The following is a 17342-nucleotide window of genomic DNA, read 5'->3' as shown; positions in this document are numbered from 1 at the left end:
AATTTGACTTGATGCTAGTTGGAAAAAAATTAGTAAACTTAAAATAATAAATATTGGTAAAATAGGAACAAAAAATAAAATTCATTGATATATTTAGGATTAAGAATTGGTTTAGAAAAAAATAAAAAAATAAAAACAATGAATTGAGAAATGTTAATTAATGAACAAATAACCACTTTATTTAGTAAATTTTTAGAAATTGATTGTAAATAAAGATTATTTATATTATTTGAATTACAATGATTAAAATGTTATAAATAGATTTTGTATTTGAATAATATAATAAAGTAAGAACATGTTATTGTATTATAATTGATTAATGTTATAATTTTTTTTTGAATATTTTATATTAAAATTTAAAATTTTGACTATGTTGTATTTTATAGATTATTGATTTTGAAACTAACACACACACACACACACACATATATATATATATATATATATATATATATAATATTTTTTTTTAGATGGCTTCATCTTCAAGACAGAATAGGGTCATTCATCCTGAACCAGAAGATCCTTCATTATTGTAGTTATAGAGAATTCACATGTTTGAGCATATTTTGGATGGTTGGGATTATCCTATTTTGAAGGTTAGAAAGAGCCAATTTATTTTAGCTGGTTTGGATGATACTCCACAAGAAATCATTCCACATTCAGAGCTTGTGGGATTTAATGGAATTGCTCACATATGTCAGTTCCTACTAGACCTCCCGTTGATCACTGCATTAGTAAAGAGATGGAGGCTAGAGACACATTTTTCACTTGCCTCTAGGCGAGTGTACGATCACTTTGCAGGATATGTCTTGTTAGGTTTACGAATTGATGAAAGACCTGTAATAGTATCTATTAGAGGTAATTATGCTTATATAGTTGAGGAGAGCTTAAGAATTCGGCCAGAACGTGATGCTTTTGTTGGTAGATTTTTTAGGATGAGTTGGCTAGACCAAAATTTTACCCATGTTGCGATGCATGCACAGAGTCCTTTACAGATCACTCGATTTGCTAGGGCTTACATGTTGCGGTTGATTGATGGTTTTACGTTGAGCGACCACTCCAGCAACAGAGTCTTAGTGAGGTACTTACCTCTACTACATGATTTTGCTGTCACCGATGAATATAGTTGGGGGTTTGCAATACTGAGAGTTTTTTGATAGAGTTATGCATGACTATCAACATTGATCGACATGATTTAGGTGGGTTAGCTGCATTACTTGTAATGTGGGCATGGGATAAGTTTTCATTTCTAGCTCCTGGTAACCTCCCTTTACACACGAGCCCATCTTCCATATGCTACAAGGTAATATTAAATGCTTATTTGTTTAGTTTTGATTAACATATCTTCTATATTAACATTTCTTAAATTTTTTGTAGGTGGTTGGCAAACCAAAGGAATAGAAAAGGTAGGAAGGACATTTTTTATTATAGATATAAATTCGACATGCTTAGTCATAAATAGGTAAACATTGATTGGGTAATTAGATATGAAATTATCGTCATAGGTCAATTTTGTTCTCATTTATGAAAAATGACCTTAATTTTTTTATATTATTTGTAGGTAATTTGACAATCATAATATATTGATTTGATTAATTCATTACCACCTATATGTTGTAAGGGAATGGTGGAGGGTTGTGGTGCCTTGATATGTTTTAAGGTATGTGAGTGGCACCAACCAGATCGAGTTATGTAGCAATTTGGTATGGTTCAACACATACCTTGTGGCCCATACTGACCAGATACATTACATGACTTGACACTGCAAGGAAAGACTTTAGAAAATTGGGAAGAGAAGCTTAGGGATGTCTTAGACATTTGGAGAGAATGAGAGATTGAGTCATGACAAATGACCCCCAAATTGGTCTGTTAAGTTCCAACTCTGAGTATATATGGTGGTATAGAGTTCACACTAGATGCTGGATGACAAGAGACGCAATTGTCTCATCATTACTTGTAAGTGTAATAAATCATGTTATTTAAATGCGTCATATTCTATTTTGCATTTATGATTTGTAATGATATTTTTTACTAATAAAAAAAATTGTTTTGTAGGGTGATGGTCTTGAGAAAGCCTACTATTTGATGAGTGATGACTATGATTCTTTCACGTTTGATGAGATGCGAGACTTGTGTCAGTCTATGCTAGTTTTGAAGAATGATTTAAACCGCATTGTGGAGTCTATTTCTTCATCTGAGCCTCCCATGCAGAGACATAAGTGACAAACTGGTCTCTTCCTCCCATACTTGACCGTTCTGATGGAATCTTCTATGTTCTATCACAGTTTCCTTTTCATTTATCAGCACAAACTGTTATATCCTATGTCAATCACCATTCATGACCTCGCCTTCATATGATGCAGCTATTCTCACACCACCCTCACCTGCACCAGATTTTGTAAGTGAGGACTCATATGATACTCTATTTAGTCATGAAATTGATTTGAATGCTGACTTCGAAGCAGCATTAAATGTTCCACCTCCAGAAATGCGTTGTAACCCAAATCGTAGCGTAAGAGATTGACCTAGGGAGTGTATATTGACCCTACATCAGCACTACCAGCTAGATGAGGATAGACATTGATTTACTAGTTTTACATTTTTCTTATATAATATATGACATATTTATATGATATATCTTTTGTAGCTTTAGTAGATGTTATATGAAATTTACTACTTTAGTTTATGTTATATACCATTCGAATACCTTTATAATTATGTTATGCATATAAACATACAAGAAGTAGTTGATAATGAACATATGATGCAGCTAAACATACTACAAATTATATACTACGACTTCATACATAATATTTTTTATACTACTCATTAAGTGATAAAGAAGTACATTGACGTATATTGTAACCAGTTTGATGACAATTACTATCTCTTTATCTACTTTGTGACTCAACCCAATCCATTTCATTCCTAATACAAGTTGATTTTGGTCTTCCTTTACCTCTGATTCTCGCCTCATCAGGAACTAACTTCCACTCATTGCATGTAAGAATATTACTCTCATTTCCCAGGGCGAACCACTGTGATGAGGATGCATTGATGACATATTACACAGAGTAAACAAGATCAATATATTGCTAAAAGTCAATACTTACCGATGCACAGGCTGCGATTACATGTGAGCATGAAAATCGATATGCCTGAAATCTTCTATATTCATAATATCTTCTAGACAATATAACAGTCCATTTGTTACCACCTCTTTGCGTGATAGGATTGAAGGCCTCTTCAACCTCAAATCTTGTTCTTTCAACATCATATTGTCTCACTTGATGTGAAGATGCTTCCTCTTGATTTTTCTGCATTTTTAGCATCAGTTTAGAACAAAACCTTTTATCAGCATTTAGGTCATTCATTGCATCATCTCCATGTTTCACAAAATATTCAACCATATGTCCGTAAGTGCATTTCGCCAGAGCGGTTATATATAAGTTTCTTGTCCCTTTCAATACCTTATGAATAACCTCTGAAAAAATTGTGGTCATGTGTTCATAACGACGTCCTTTATCGTCGTGACAAACCTATTTTTCCTTTGATATGTTATCGATCCACCTCTATATTGCAACAACATATTCCTTTCATGCCTATTAGATATTAAACATATTCCTGTTTTTGTTGTTACGTGCACACGGATTATTGCCAAAAACTATTCCCACGCTGACAGAGTCTTTCCTTCAACAATAGCAAACGCTAGTGGTAGAATACAATTATTTCCATCTTGTGTTGTTGCAATCAACAATATATGACGATACTTACCATACAAAAATGTTCCATCTACCTGAATAATATGTTTGCAAAAGTTGAATGCTTCTTACATTGATGTAAATACCAAAACAATCGCTCAAATACTCTAAATCTGTTGTCCTCTTGATGCCTAACAACAAATGGCTTCGTTTCAATCATATAAACAGATCCAACAACATGAAATTGCATGTACTCTAACCATCTTGGCAATGTAGTATATGATTCATCTCAGTCACCAAAGATTCTTACAATCGCCTTCTGTTTCACCTTCCAGGCCATTTTGTATAAAATTTTATATACAAATTGAGTTGTCATCATTTCTTAAATTAGACTTATAGGCAATGATGATTCAAGATTAACCATACCTACACAAAACACAAAAAAAGAGGTAAGTATCTTTATTATGAAAAGGCTTCATGAAATAAGATATTATGCAAACTTTCATTCATATAATAAAAACTTACCAATGATGCATGAACAAATCAAATTTGAATCTAGTTTTGTATGGTCTTAAGATATTGTAGGGTTGAAACATGTATACTTACTCATACCTTGTTATTTTTTACTTTGTTGAATTTTTAAGCAATGATGCTCTTATTCTCCATGAACAACCATTGTTATGGTTCAAACACCTCACATACAACTTTGATGCATTTTTATTGCATGCTGTTTTGAGGCATCTTTAACTTTATCTTTGGAATCAAATAATAAATCCACATGTAAGGGATCTCCAATAACTCATGAAATGTCTTCACTAATTTCTTCTGACTTACATTCCAAAAAGGTATTTTACCTACACCTACATATAAACGGACATTATTCATCATTATAAAAAAAAGTATATAATATAATTAATATACTCTTTAACAAATATTACCTCTAACATTTTCTTGTGGTAAAATTACCATCTACGTCTGTATCTGACAAGCTGTCTAACGGAATATGTCTATTAATATCATCATCATCATCATCACTATTAACTTCTTCATCTTCATCTTCATAACTGCTAAATCTGCACATCCTACAAAAAAATATACTTATTCAATATGTGTCGTAATTAAAAATAAATAAAAAAAATCATTATAATGGTATAATTTATACTTTCTGTAACATTTATATTCACCATTTCCATAAGGTTAGGCGGTGATATTGATAAGCTTAAGTCCAACATATTTGAGCCAACCCTTAAACTTTCACCAAATGTAATATTCACATATAATTCAATAACAATTGTAATACTTTGTTGTTGGTATGCACTAATCATATATTCAATGTCTTCATCATCACATATATCCAATGCATTGTATTGTTTAGTGTTTGAATCAATCATAAAATGAGAAATTATTCTAGATATAAAGTGATTATTACTAAGATTCAGCTTGTCATGAATCTTTTTTTTTTCTAATTCATAAAACTGATCCCTCTTCGTATCTTTATCATTTTTTTGTTACCTTCAAATATCACACTTTCGTTTCCCACATCAATTTTTCCATTCTAATATACAATAATAATAATATCACTCATCCTGCATTTATTAAAAACACAATATCAATAAACAATTATAATTATACTTATTTATATAAATAATAAAAAATAAATTATTATTAACATACTACTACATTTCACATCAATTTATATTAAAAAAAATCAAAAAAATTTTATGCGTATTACTCACATATAAAATAAATATTTACAAAAAATATAACATCATTTTATAATTATTAATCAACATAATATTCAACATCTACTGACATAACTTCTATATCTTTTTTAATATTAACATAAATTATTAACTTAAATTACACAAAAATTTATTTAATAAATATTCATCAATTTTATCTACCTCTGTTTATTCAAGTAATTAAAAAATATTTCAATTTTAATAAAATAAATATAAAAAAAATTCAACAAAATATTACAAATATAACTAACCTCTAATATTTCTTTCAAATCTTCTCTCAAGTCTTTTTTCTTCAATTTTATTCATTTTGATGTGCTGAGTGTAGCATTATATAATAAATTTTGTTAGATAATAAAGTGTAACAACAGTCTTTTTACCGCAGGGTAAAGACTAATTTAGACTTATTTCACACTAAATTAAGACAAAATGAACACGATTATTACACATGTCATAATCGCGTATTTTTATTCCAATTTCAGATGAAATCAATAAGATTTTGTCACATGTTGATATCTCAATGTTTGATCTATATATAGGATAAATTTATCTTTTCTCTACACATTTGACGAAATGATTAACGCATTTTGTCTTATTTTGTATAAAATATGTGACACGTGTCACATTTTAGCTAATTTTATTAGATAAAAAAGATAAATTAAAAATAAAAAAAATTATTTTTATTTAATTTAAATACGAAACATAGTTTGACATGACAAAAATTTATTCTAAACAGGAAATATATATATATATATATATATATATATATATATATATATATATATATATATTAGTAAATAGTTATTAAAAAATTCATTGAGCCGAATTTTCTTTACTTTCGAATTGACGGAGATTTTGACAGATTTTCAAACAAGCTGTAATACATAACACATGCAATAATTGGCTATTAGGATAGCTTCTTACAGTATATTTCGATGAGTTTCATCTTCCCCGTATCCGTAACAGGTAATTAACTATTTAAAGATGTCATTTTTATTTTTTTTAAACATAACAACATACATATAAAAGTAAAAAATTAGTTAGCTTAAGAAGAAAGTGAGGAAGTGAATTAAAAATTTGAAAAAACGAAGGATGGAAATTGAAAAGAGGTAGTTGGCGGGGGAAAGTGTGGAAAGTGTAAGGTGTCACGTTGAGAGAAAACGACAAGGTGAGCTGTGGTAATGAGAAAATGGAAGGGAACACTATAAATACAAGGAACCGATGAAATACGAAAGACGAGAGAGAGAGAGGGGTAGAGGAGGGAGAGCCGTTCGTTCAGCGTTGCTCTCGGACTCTGAATAACAATTCCATTCTCATTCCCATCTTCCTGGATCTCCTCTCCTTCTTCTTTCTCTCCGTTACCAATTTCGATGCTACCTCTTCAACATTCATCATTGTTATACAACTATTCCTAATCGTTTTGTTTCGAATTGAAAGAAGAAGAGGAAGAAGAAGAAAAAGATGAGCGTGATCTCTCGGAACATTTGGCCGGTTTGCGGAAGCCTTTGCTGCTTTTGCCCCGCGCTTCGAGAACGTTCCAGGCATCCTATTAAGCGTTACAAGAAATTGCTTGCTGATATTTTCCCGCGCACACAGGTTCCTCTTCATTTACGTTTCGTTAGATCCTGTGAATGTGATAGAATCTGCATCGATTCCTCATATCACGATTACGCCATTTCCTTATTGCTTGTTGCAGGATGAAGAACCGAACGAACGTATGATTGGCAAGTTATGCGAGTATGCCTCCAGAAATCCTCTCCGTGTCCCTAAGGCATGTGTTTACTGTTCTCATATCGGAATGTATATCTATCTATTGGTGTATGTGTTTTCTTATAGTTATAATTTGTTTCAGATAACGAGTTATCTCGAGCAGAGGTGTTACAGAGAGTTGAGAAGTGAAAACTATCAATCTGTGAAAGTTGTTATATGTATCTATAGGAAGTTGTTGATTTCCTGCAAAGACCAAATGTGAGTTCCTTTTCTGAATATTTAATTCGCGAGATATTTGAGACACTTAGGATTCCCGAGTTTGCAAGTAGAATTCGACGTTTGTATGTGTGATTTACGAGAGTGCCATTGTGGCAGGCCGTTGTTTGCGAGTAGCTTGCTTAGCATCATACAAATTCTTCTTGATCAAACGCGGCATGATGAAGTGCAGATTTTAGGTTGCCAAACTCTGTTTGACTTTGTGAACAATCAGGTGGGGGATTTTTGGTAGGTTCTCTATTTATGAGTTTGCTGCTAGTTTATTCTTTATTTGAATACTTCAAATGCATATGATAACGCGAGCTTTTTCATGCACAAGTTTCAAGTCTACTATGCTCTTATTTCGTGCAGAGGGATGGTACTTATATGTTCAATTTAGATGCGTTCATTTCAAAACTTTGCAATCTAGCTCAAGAAATGGGCGATGATGACAAAATACAACATTTGCGTGCTGCTGGGCTTCAAGTCCTTTCATCAATGGTAATTGGAATCTTACATGGACATACGCTGTCTACTGTTCTGTGCTCTTTTCAATGTTAATCAGTTTCTACACACATCAGACAGGATAAAGTTATAAAAAAAGAGGATAGTGTGGTGCGGAAGTGAAATTGATAAGATTATTTTATTTGCATGTTTTACAGGTTTGGTTCATGGGTGAATTCTCGCACATTTCAGCTGAATTTGACAATGTAAGTTAGCAATATATTTACCTCAACAGCGTTAGGATTTGCCCTTATTCAGAAAACAATACATTATTGACTTAATTTAGTTTATAGTTCTTCATAAACAAGTGCACTTTCTTTGACTTGAAGGTTGGCATTTAATTTGTTACAAATACCTTTAGCTTCTGCCATGCTCAACTCAACTCTGATAGCTTTCATTGTTCAACAAATAATACTGATTGTGAGGGTGAAAAACGTCTCTATTGACTAAAATCATTAGTCATCTGGATTTGGTTTCTCATTTATCAGCATTTAAACCCTTATAACAGTTCCACAGGATCATTTGTCTTACTCTCATGTATACAATTTGCATTTGACATATTTATGCATCTCTTGTTAACTCAGGTTGTCTCAGTTGTTTTGGAAAATTATGGGGATGTCACACAAGATTCTCAAAATGGGAATCCGATGAGACTTTATTCTTGGAGAACGATAGTGAATGACAAAGGAGAAATTAATGCACCTACGTAAGTGTCCTTCTTATCATAATTGTTTATGTTGATTTGCTCATCCATTATAATTTCTATTAACTTCTTTTTCTTCTCGATAGGGAGGATACCAAGAACCCTGGATTTTGGTCACGGGTTTGCATACAAAATATGGCAAAGTTAGCTAAGGAGGGTACAACAGTTCGACGTGTTCTAGAATCCTTGTTCCGCGATTTTGATAATGCCAATGTCTGGTCTCCGGAACATGGGCTTGCTCTTTCTGTCTTGCTCGACATGCAATCTATAATAGAAAATTCTGGTATTTATTATCTCAAGTGCTCTTAGATTAACTTTCTATTGAAACTTCTTTCCCCTATCTGGACAGCTTATAATTGGGTTTGCTGTAACTTACAGGACAGAATACGCACTTGTTACTGTCCATTTTAGTCAAGCACCTTGATCACAAGAATGTCTTAAAGAATCCTAATATGCAGCTTGACATAGTTGGTGTTATTACCCATCTTGCTCAACAAACAAGAGTTCAACAATCTGTGGCTATAATTGGTGCATTGAGTGATATGATGAGACACCTGCGAAAAAGCATACACTGCTCTCTTGATGATTCAAATTTAGGGGCCGAAGTAATACAATGGAACCAAAAATACCGAATGGAAGTAGATGAATGCCTTGTACAGTTAACAATGAAGGTGACAATAAATTCCCCATTACTGAAGATGATTTTAGTTAATAGTGTAACAAACAGATATACATATAGATCCGTACATACATTTGGATGTGAAAATTGAATTTTAAATTGCAAATGATCTAATGTTCTTTAGTGGTTATTGGCTATAATGTTATGCAGATTGCAGATGCAGGTCCTGTTCTTGATACCATGGCTGTGTTGCTGGAGAGCATGTCTAATATTACTGTTATGGCCAGAACCTTGATTGGTGCAGTGTATAGAACTGCTCAAATAGTTGCGTCAATACCAAATTTGTCATATCAGAACAAGGCAAGATTAGTTAAATTGCTTGATTGTCTATGATTGTAATGTTTCCTTCTTATTTCTGACATGTCTGTCTTTTTCTGTTTGTCTGCTAACTGCGAACTCTATACTCATTAGGCTTTCCCTGCGGCATTATTTCATCAGTTACTCCTGGCAATGGTCCATGCAGACCATGAAACCAGGGTGGGTGCACACCGCATATTTTCTGTTGTTCTAGTGCCATCTTCAGTTTGTCCTCAACCTTCTTCTTCAGAGCCCCCCTTGACAAAGGCAAATGATATTCAAAGGATGCTCTCAAGAAATGTGTCTGTTTTTTCTTCTTCAGCTGCACTCTTTGAGAAATTGGAGAGGAAGCGAAATTCCTTGCCAGAAGATACTCAAACAGATGGAAAGATCAATGATAACTCTATTTTGAACAGATTGAAGTCAACTTATAGTCGGACTGCTAGTACAAGAAAATCTGCTATGACCACCAGTGAATCTATAGTTAACAGGAACCCAAAGATCAATAATTCTTCTTCTATGATGAATAGATTGAAGTCAAGTTACAGCCGAGTTACTAGTGTGAAGAAGCCCCAATTAACCGTATCTGCGGAAGAAAATACTGCAGACACTTCCAATAAACAACAGGTATATACTTCCACTTTTTTCTTTTTTACATTTTTAATAATAAAATAACTCATCAATCAAACACCATCAGATGCTACCAGCCTTCTTATGACTACTATGTCGCAGGTATTACCCATTAGGCTTAGTAGTCATCAGATTACCCTTCTGCTATCATCCCTCTGGGCCCAGTCTATTCATCCTCTGAACACGCCTGAAAGTTTTGAAGCAATTGCTCATACCTACAGCCTTGTCTTGCTAGTTGCTCGGAGTAAGGTAATGTGATCATTTTTGTCATTTTAACATCTATAAATAGATTAGAATTAAATTGTTGATATCAATTTACCTTGTTTAGCCAGCACTTTTGTTTGGCATTTTATATATCTTGTTCAAACCAAATTGTTGCAGCATTGTTGACAAGTTAAGCTGAGGTTTACAAGTAGCATATGTTTTTGACAAATTCTTTGCTTCCTATGAACAATGCAAAAATCTAATTTACTTGACATGAACAAGTGGGAAGTTCACATCTGTAGATGTAACAAGTGGGCAACTTCTTCTGCCATCTCTTTCAATTTTTTATTTTTTCCCCCTGTATAACCTTGTTAATCAATTTTTTTATATAACCCTTTCATTTGAATTTCTTAACTCAAAAACTTCTAAATTTTTTTCCTTTTCATAGATTCAGCTACTTCACAACAAAAGTGCAAATATAACTAAATATCTCTGGTAGTTAGCAAACTACAATGTCAAAAGTTTGATTGGAAAAAGTTAAGTGACTAAGTAAAGTGTAATCACAATTGATATTAAAACATAAACCATTCCACTTAAGTTTTATAATCTTTATGATTATAAAAATTTATATGAAACTTTGTGTTCTTTCTGTACCTGTTGCATTTTGCAAACATCACTAGTAACCACGAGTGCTGTACATCAACTGTTCTTTTGTTAATTTTATATGTTGTTCCTGGGTTACATTGCTCCAATTCTTTTCAGTGTGGTGATTCATTATCACCGGCATAGACCCTTAACCTTTATATTCATTGCGTAATAAATTGGCAATCTGGTCAAAGGCAAGATCCTCAATTTGGAAGTTAAAATTGATTGGAAATCAAGATTGCGGAGTGTTCACTTTTATATATTATTTTAGACTAAAACTTTAATTTGATCCCTGAAAAATACAAAGTACTTCAGTTTGATTCTTGAAAGAAAGAAATATTAAAATTTGTCCTTAAACTTGTGATTTGTCATTTATTTTAGTCTCTCTATTATAATCTATGAGTTAACTCTCAGAAATAATGATGTGATAAGTTAAATGCAATGTGACACACTGATGTGTCACCAATTATGCTAATTAATAATGTTATAACATATAGTGACTAAAAGAAACACTTCACTTTTGTTCACATTCTTAATAAAGTGTTAACATGAGAGATAAAAATAAGTGTTTTTTTTTAGTCATTTTATATTGTAACATTCTTAATTGACATAGCTCAAAACATATTAGCATGTCATGTTATACTTAACGTGTTATATCGCCATTTCTGTTGAGAGTTAATTAATAAATTATAGTAGAAGGACTAAAATGAATAACAAATAATGTATTCATAGATTAATTTTAATATTTTCTTCTTTCAAATGTCAAATCAAAAGTCATTATTTTATTTGTCCTTTATGGATAAATGATTGACCATCTTGGGTAGAAATTTATTTGATGAAGTAATTTATATGAGTGTGAACTTGCATTACTATTTCAAATTTTAATTATGTTGCTTTATTTTCTCATGAGTTTTGGTACTGTTTATGAAGTACTTTTAGTTACCATCATTTAAATCTTTTTGCCAATGGTTGACAATCAATTCTGTAGTTATTATGTGGTTTTAGTTCTGTAACTGAATATTCTTTGAACTTTTTGAGGTAAGAATTATCATTTAAGCATAACTTTTATTTTATCCTCATTTCTTGTAAGTTTTGGCTCTTGCAGAATTCCTGTGATGATGCTCTAGTTCAAAGTTTTCAGTTGGCATTTTCCTTGAGGAGCATTTCTCTCAACGAAAAGGGTAGAACCTTGATTCCCATATTGTTTAATGTATGTGTGTTACTTTGTTTGCATATTCTCGTGGTTTTTAAGAATGAACTGCTCGATATGAGCAGTGTATGCTATTGGTGAATATCTTATGAACTCATGTTTAGAATTGCATGATTTCTATCCCAGTCTTTCCTTCTAAAAGAAGGTTTGATAATCAGGATTCAAGAGATTCCATTCCTGCCTCTATTACGTAGGAATGGCGTTTCCCGAAATTGGTATGTAAGATGACATGGAATAACAATTCCATTTGAATCATTGATTCTGTAAAGACAGGGATGAATTTTCCATCCTTCTTAAGTGGAAATGATCATTTGCAGGTATGAATGAATTAGTGCTTGTTTTATGAATCCACATTAGATTGATTCCAAATGCACCCTTAATAATATATTGACTGAACCCAGTGGTATTGTTTGACTCATGTAGCTGATGACACCTAATGAGATAAGACTTTGTTGAGGTTGTTGTTGTACCCTTAGTAGTATATATGAAAATACATGCTAATTGAACTACTCAACTCTGGCTTTTTGTAACTGAACCAATAGTAGAAACTATCAATTTGTTTCTCACAAATGTTTACATATTACATTTAAATTAAATCTTTAAGTTAAAGGAGGCTCCTTCAGTAAGTCAAAGTACACTAGTCAGCACTTTGTTTTATCGAATATGAAAGTAAGGCTAAATAATATGGGAACAAAGTTTCTACAAACAATGTTCCATTTCCTTGTTCTCTACTCAGAAGAGGACTTTCTTTTTGAATGCATGATTATCTAGGGCTTATGTTGGGGATCCATATGGCCCAATTGCTTCTCAAGTAGTTAAGCCCAAATCCCTGCTGGTTTATTTCCATAAGGGTAATGCACCACAGAGGTTTAACAGTGGTGCTGGAGGCATGGGTTAGTACTGGAGGAGTGTTGGCAGCAAGTTGCAGGAGAGAGAAGGGGAATTGTTTGTTAAACAGATCAATTTGGGGATACATCATAATCACATTTTCTGTTGTTTCGCTTGTGCATGGGGCTAGGAGTTTCCTCCTTAGGTGGAAGCTTTGGCTTTTATTTTTGTCTCTGTAATCACACTATCCTGCATCCTTTTAGCTTCATTTTTTTTCTCGCTTCAAACATGTAAGTAGCTAGAATAGTTTTTCGGATGGAATTGTTATTTGATGGTGATTTTTGTTTTGAATTTATCAAGCAGAAGCCCTAAACTTCTATCTGGATTCATATGCAATATCGTCTCCTTAAAATGACTGAGCACCAAAAGTCAAAAATAATAATTTGTGTAAATTTTTGTGATTGTAATTAATATCTAGTAATCAATATGGCCTGGCAAAATTCTAACGTAGCTGGTGATGCAATATGCTTCACAGGGAAGTATGGCAGTCTGATTTTCCATGATGTATAAAGTTAATGAAATCATCTCTTACATGCTCAACCGAATAGAACTGGACATTATAGCATATATTTTATTTATTGCGTATGTTCTCATATTTGATTTATTTTATTCCTATTTCCTTTGAGTTGCTTTTGGACAAAATGGTTAATGTTGTGAAGTGTTGTTAAGGTGCCTTGTTTTGTAACTTTCTTTTTCCAGTAAAACTGCAACCATCACGCCGCAGATCTCTCTTTACTCTTGCAACATCCATGATTATCTTTACATCCAAGGCGTACAACATCCTCTCTCTCATTTCAATTGCTAAAATGGCATTGACAGATAAAACAGTATGTATATCTTGTCCCATACAATGTTTTGGACTTATGTTGTTCTATTTTCCTTACTCTCCCCGCTCTGTCATTGCTTGGTAATGCATTGATTATTTACTCAGTTGAACATGCTTCTATCTATTTCCTATTAGTCTCTGTTGTGATAAATTACTATTTTTTTATCTCTTAATTTTCTGTGCTTTATTTTAGGTTGATCCATTCCTGCAACTGGTTAATGACAGCAAGCTACAAGCTGTTGTTGATACAGCCAGGCAGCCAGGTAAAGTTTATGGATCAAAAGAGGACGATGAAGATGCTTCAAAGACACTTTCAGCAATAAAGTTAACTGAGAGCCAGTCTAAAGAATCATTTGCTACTATGATAGTGCAGAGTGTGGGAAAACCGTCGGATGTAATGACCAGTTGTCATGTAATGTTACACCCATTTATCAGGATCAGTGTACTAACTTGGAGTGCTTTGTGTGCAGGAATCATCCATCCTAAGAGAACAGCTACTCAATGACTTTTTGCCTCATGATGCTTGTCCATTGGGAGTCCAGTTACCTGCTGAGACAACAGAAAACATGTACCAGTCCGGACTAAAAGATGATAAACATCCAGATATGGTAACTTGTGCTGCTCTATTTTTTGAAATCATTTCCATTTTATTTTAGGCTCCATAGCTCACTCCCAAGAAATTATGCAGGTTGATATACCATTATTTACTATTGACGACGACATTCCAGTTTGTGGTTTGGAAACCCAAGCTAATCCTGATGCACAGCAACAGCCCTCACAAAATCTAAGCCTGCTGAGTGTTGATGACATTTTGGGTTCAGTAAGTTCCTTATATCACCATGTACATACTTATAATATGTTTAATTTGATTTAAATTACTGGGAAAGGGAAAAATCACTTTTTTTTCAAGTTGGTTGAGCAAAATAATCCGAAGCACTAATAATGTCATACTTGTAAGAGATAAATTACTATTAGGCCTACAACTAACAGATTTTTTGGGTGGATTTGGGTCTTGGCATGAATTGTCAAGCTTTTGAGAGTTTGATCCCACATAGCCCGTTCTCCTAGTAAAATTATAATTTCAGCATGAGATTTGAGTGGGGCCTGTGCTTTGTCAATACTAAAGCCTAAAGGGCTTTTGCATAATGGAACACATTAGATGTATAAACAGCTAGTGATCTGCACCTACTAAATAACTTAAGCAGTTGGGTTGATTTGGTTCCTAACACACCTAATGTCTTGGACAGCCATGATCGTGGGTGAATTTTATTCTTGATATCTGTTTTGATTGGTCAGGATAGAATTAATCCTGTGGTTGCAAAAACAATGTTCAAGAATTTCTTTTTTTGCTTTTATCAGTTAATTCTATATAAATGGCACTTTCTGGTTTTACTGTTTAAATTATATTTTAAAAAAGTCAAGGTAAATGAATTTTTTTACCAAAAAAAAAAAATGATAATCCATCTGCAGGTTTCTGAGACAACACATCAGGTAGGAAGGATTTCTATTTCAACACCGTTTGACATGCCTTATAAGGAAATGGCTCTCCATTGTGAGGCCCTCCTTGTGGGAAAGCAGCAGAAGATGTCCACTTTCATGGGTTCCCTTCCATTAAATTCATTTAGGATTCCTGCTCCTAAATACAACCAGGAAACAGACGTATCCTCAAATTCCAATGTCCAACAGAGTTTACCTTCGGTACTTCTTTACTTTATGCAATTTGGAAATTTAGAATAAACATTGTTCACTTTGAGAATCTGCATCTATGGTTGATTTAGGACTCTTCAAAATGCATTTTTTTGAAGAGAGTGTTTAATCATTAAATTCTGCTGAGGGTGACCAATTTATTGGATACCATCATGTTTAAAAAGCTGAAGTTATCTTGTTTCCTACAGCCAAAAGAGTATCATATTCCCATGCCTTTTGAATTGCAGAGTGGAAATCCGTTCTTGGATTCAAACTTTGGCTCTGCTTCACACAACACATTGCCTGACACTGGTCCAAGGCTTTGTGCAACAGCATACCAGCATCAAGCTGACTTCTTTCAGCTGCCAGTATCACGTCCATATGATAATTTTTTGAAAGCTGCTGGTTGTTAATTCCTGACAGAAAGGTGATTCTCATATAGTTGAGCTTCTTGATAACTCTGTCCTCACATTAGTTGATATACAAGATACTCGGAAAAGTTGCACTAGGTGCTTTCTTGACCATGAATTGGTTGTTATGGTTGGATCAGTGTGTTGTTTAGGGGGCAACAATTATCAATCAGACAGTTGACTAAATTATATCTCTTCTCCATTGATTTGCTTCCAGCAAGGAGGTCTATCTTTTATTAGCGTCCTTGCAAATTTTTCAGAGCTGTGTTTATATGTGCTTAGGTTACTGGTCATGTGCGTGTTTACAATTTTTTTTTTCTTTTTCTTTTTCTTTCCTTCCTTCGTTGTTCTTTAACCTCTCATTCCATCATTGGGGGTGTGAGATTTTGTAAAGACAATCCTTTAGACAGAGATTTCAATCTACAAATCGATCAAATCAAACCACTCAGAAAAATTGCTATGTCCCTTGAAGTTCATCATTGCACGAATCAGTTTTGCTCCTGCAAGGTTGAAATAAGCGTTGAAACGAGATCATGGTATAGTAGGCTTTCTCTGGTTTATGTTCCCTGTTAAAGCACGCAGAACTAGCATACAGAGCTGGGATAGTACAATTCAGTTAAACACTGAAATTTTGCTAAAGGGATCCATGCTGCAAGACGCAGTAGGGAACTTGAATGATACAATGAGTCAAACTGATGTAAAAGAATGGCAAGCCATTCTCACGGGAGTTCATAGCTATCTTAAAGAACTATTGGAGTTCTAAATCCTCTGTTGATTAGAGCTTCAAAATATCTTTTATATATATATATATCAAAGAGATAATAAAAAAAAATCACATTTGAGTAAAGAAAGTAATTATATTAATTTAAGTCTGCAATATAGTGTTTCTTATTTATTTTTTTATATAATGTAGAAAGGTTTTGTTAATCTTAATCCTTAGGATTGAGTTTAAAAGGTATTAAATTTTACTAGAAAAATGTATCTATGACATTAAAATTATAAAAATGTAATGAATATTTTATTTTAATAAAATTTTATTATAACTAGTTAAAATATAGTACTAATGGTTGAGGATGATACTCTTTAATTTAGAATGGTTTAAGGTGATAAATATTTAAATTATTTTAAATATTGTTAATTAAACTTGAAAATTTTATAAGGAAACAAACTTTGATAGTTGTACCAAATATATATGACTCTAAAATAAACTTAATTATAGTTCTAAAGTTCAATTTTAAATCTAATTTCAATGTTA

The 17342-nt window shown here is 32.9% G+C and overlaps 2 protein-coding genes across 2 annotated transcripts; both read left to right on the top strand.

The window, feature by feature from the left end:
- The first annotated feature begins 551 nt into the window (after positions 1-551).
- On the top strand, positions 552-1157 carry LOC113866078 (protein MAIN-LIKE 2-like). The gene has a single exon (XM_027500968.1). The coding sequence runs from the start codon at positions 552-554 to the stop codon at positions 1155-1157; it is 606 nt and encodes a 201-aa protein (XP_027356769.1).
- Positions 1158-6693: 5536 nt separating this feature from the next.
- On the top strand, positions 6694-16664 carry LOC113865252. Its single transcript, XM_027499686.1, has 19 exons — positions 6694-7036; positions 7137-7211; positions 7293-7408; positions 7526-7640; positions 7778-7906; positions 8068-8115; positions 8494-8615; positions 8699-8895; positions 8991-9283; positions 9442-9591; positions 9703-10215; positions 10321-10467; positions 12173-12248; positions 13865-13992; positions 14185-14385; positions 14462-14599; positions 14680-14811; positions 15462-15689; positions 15926-16664. The coding sequence occupies exons 1-19, from the start codon at positions 6902-6904 to the stop codon at positions 16088-16090; spliced, it is 3108 nt and encodes a 1035-aa protein (XP_027355487.1). The 5' UTR covers positions 6694-6901; the 3' UTR covers positions 16091-16664.
- Positions 16665-17342: the final 678 nt, after the last annotated feature.

The sequence above is a fragment of the Abrus precatorius genome, unplaced genomic scaffold (assembly GCF_003935025.1).
Source record: "Abrus precatorius isolate BTA unplaced genomic scaffold, Abrus_2018 Scaffold4, whole genome shotgun sequence".
In the NCBI taxonomy this organism is placed as follows: Eukaryota; Viridiplantae; Streptophyta; class Magnoliopsida; order Fabales; family Fabaceae; genus Abrus; species Abrus precatorius.
The sequence above is the reverse complement of the archived record's forward strand: the minus strand, read 5'-3'. Positions and strand labels throughout refer to the sequence as shown.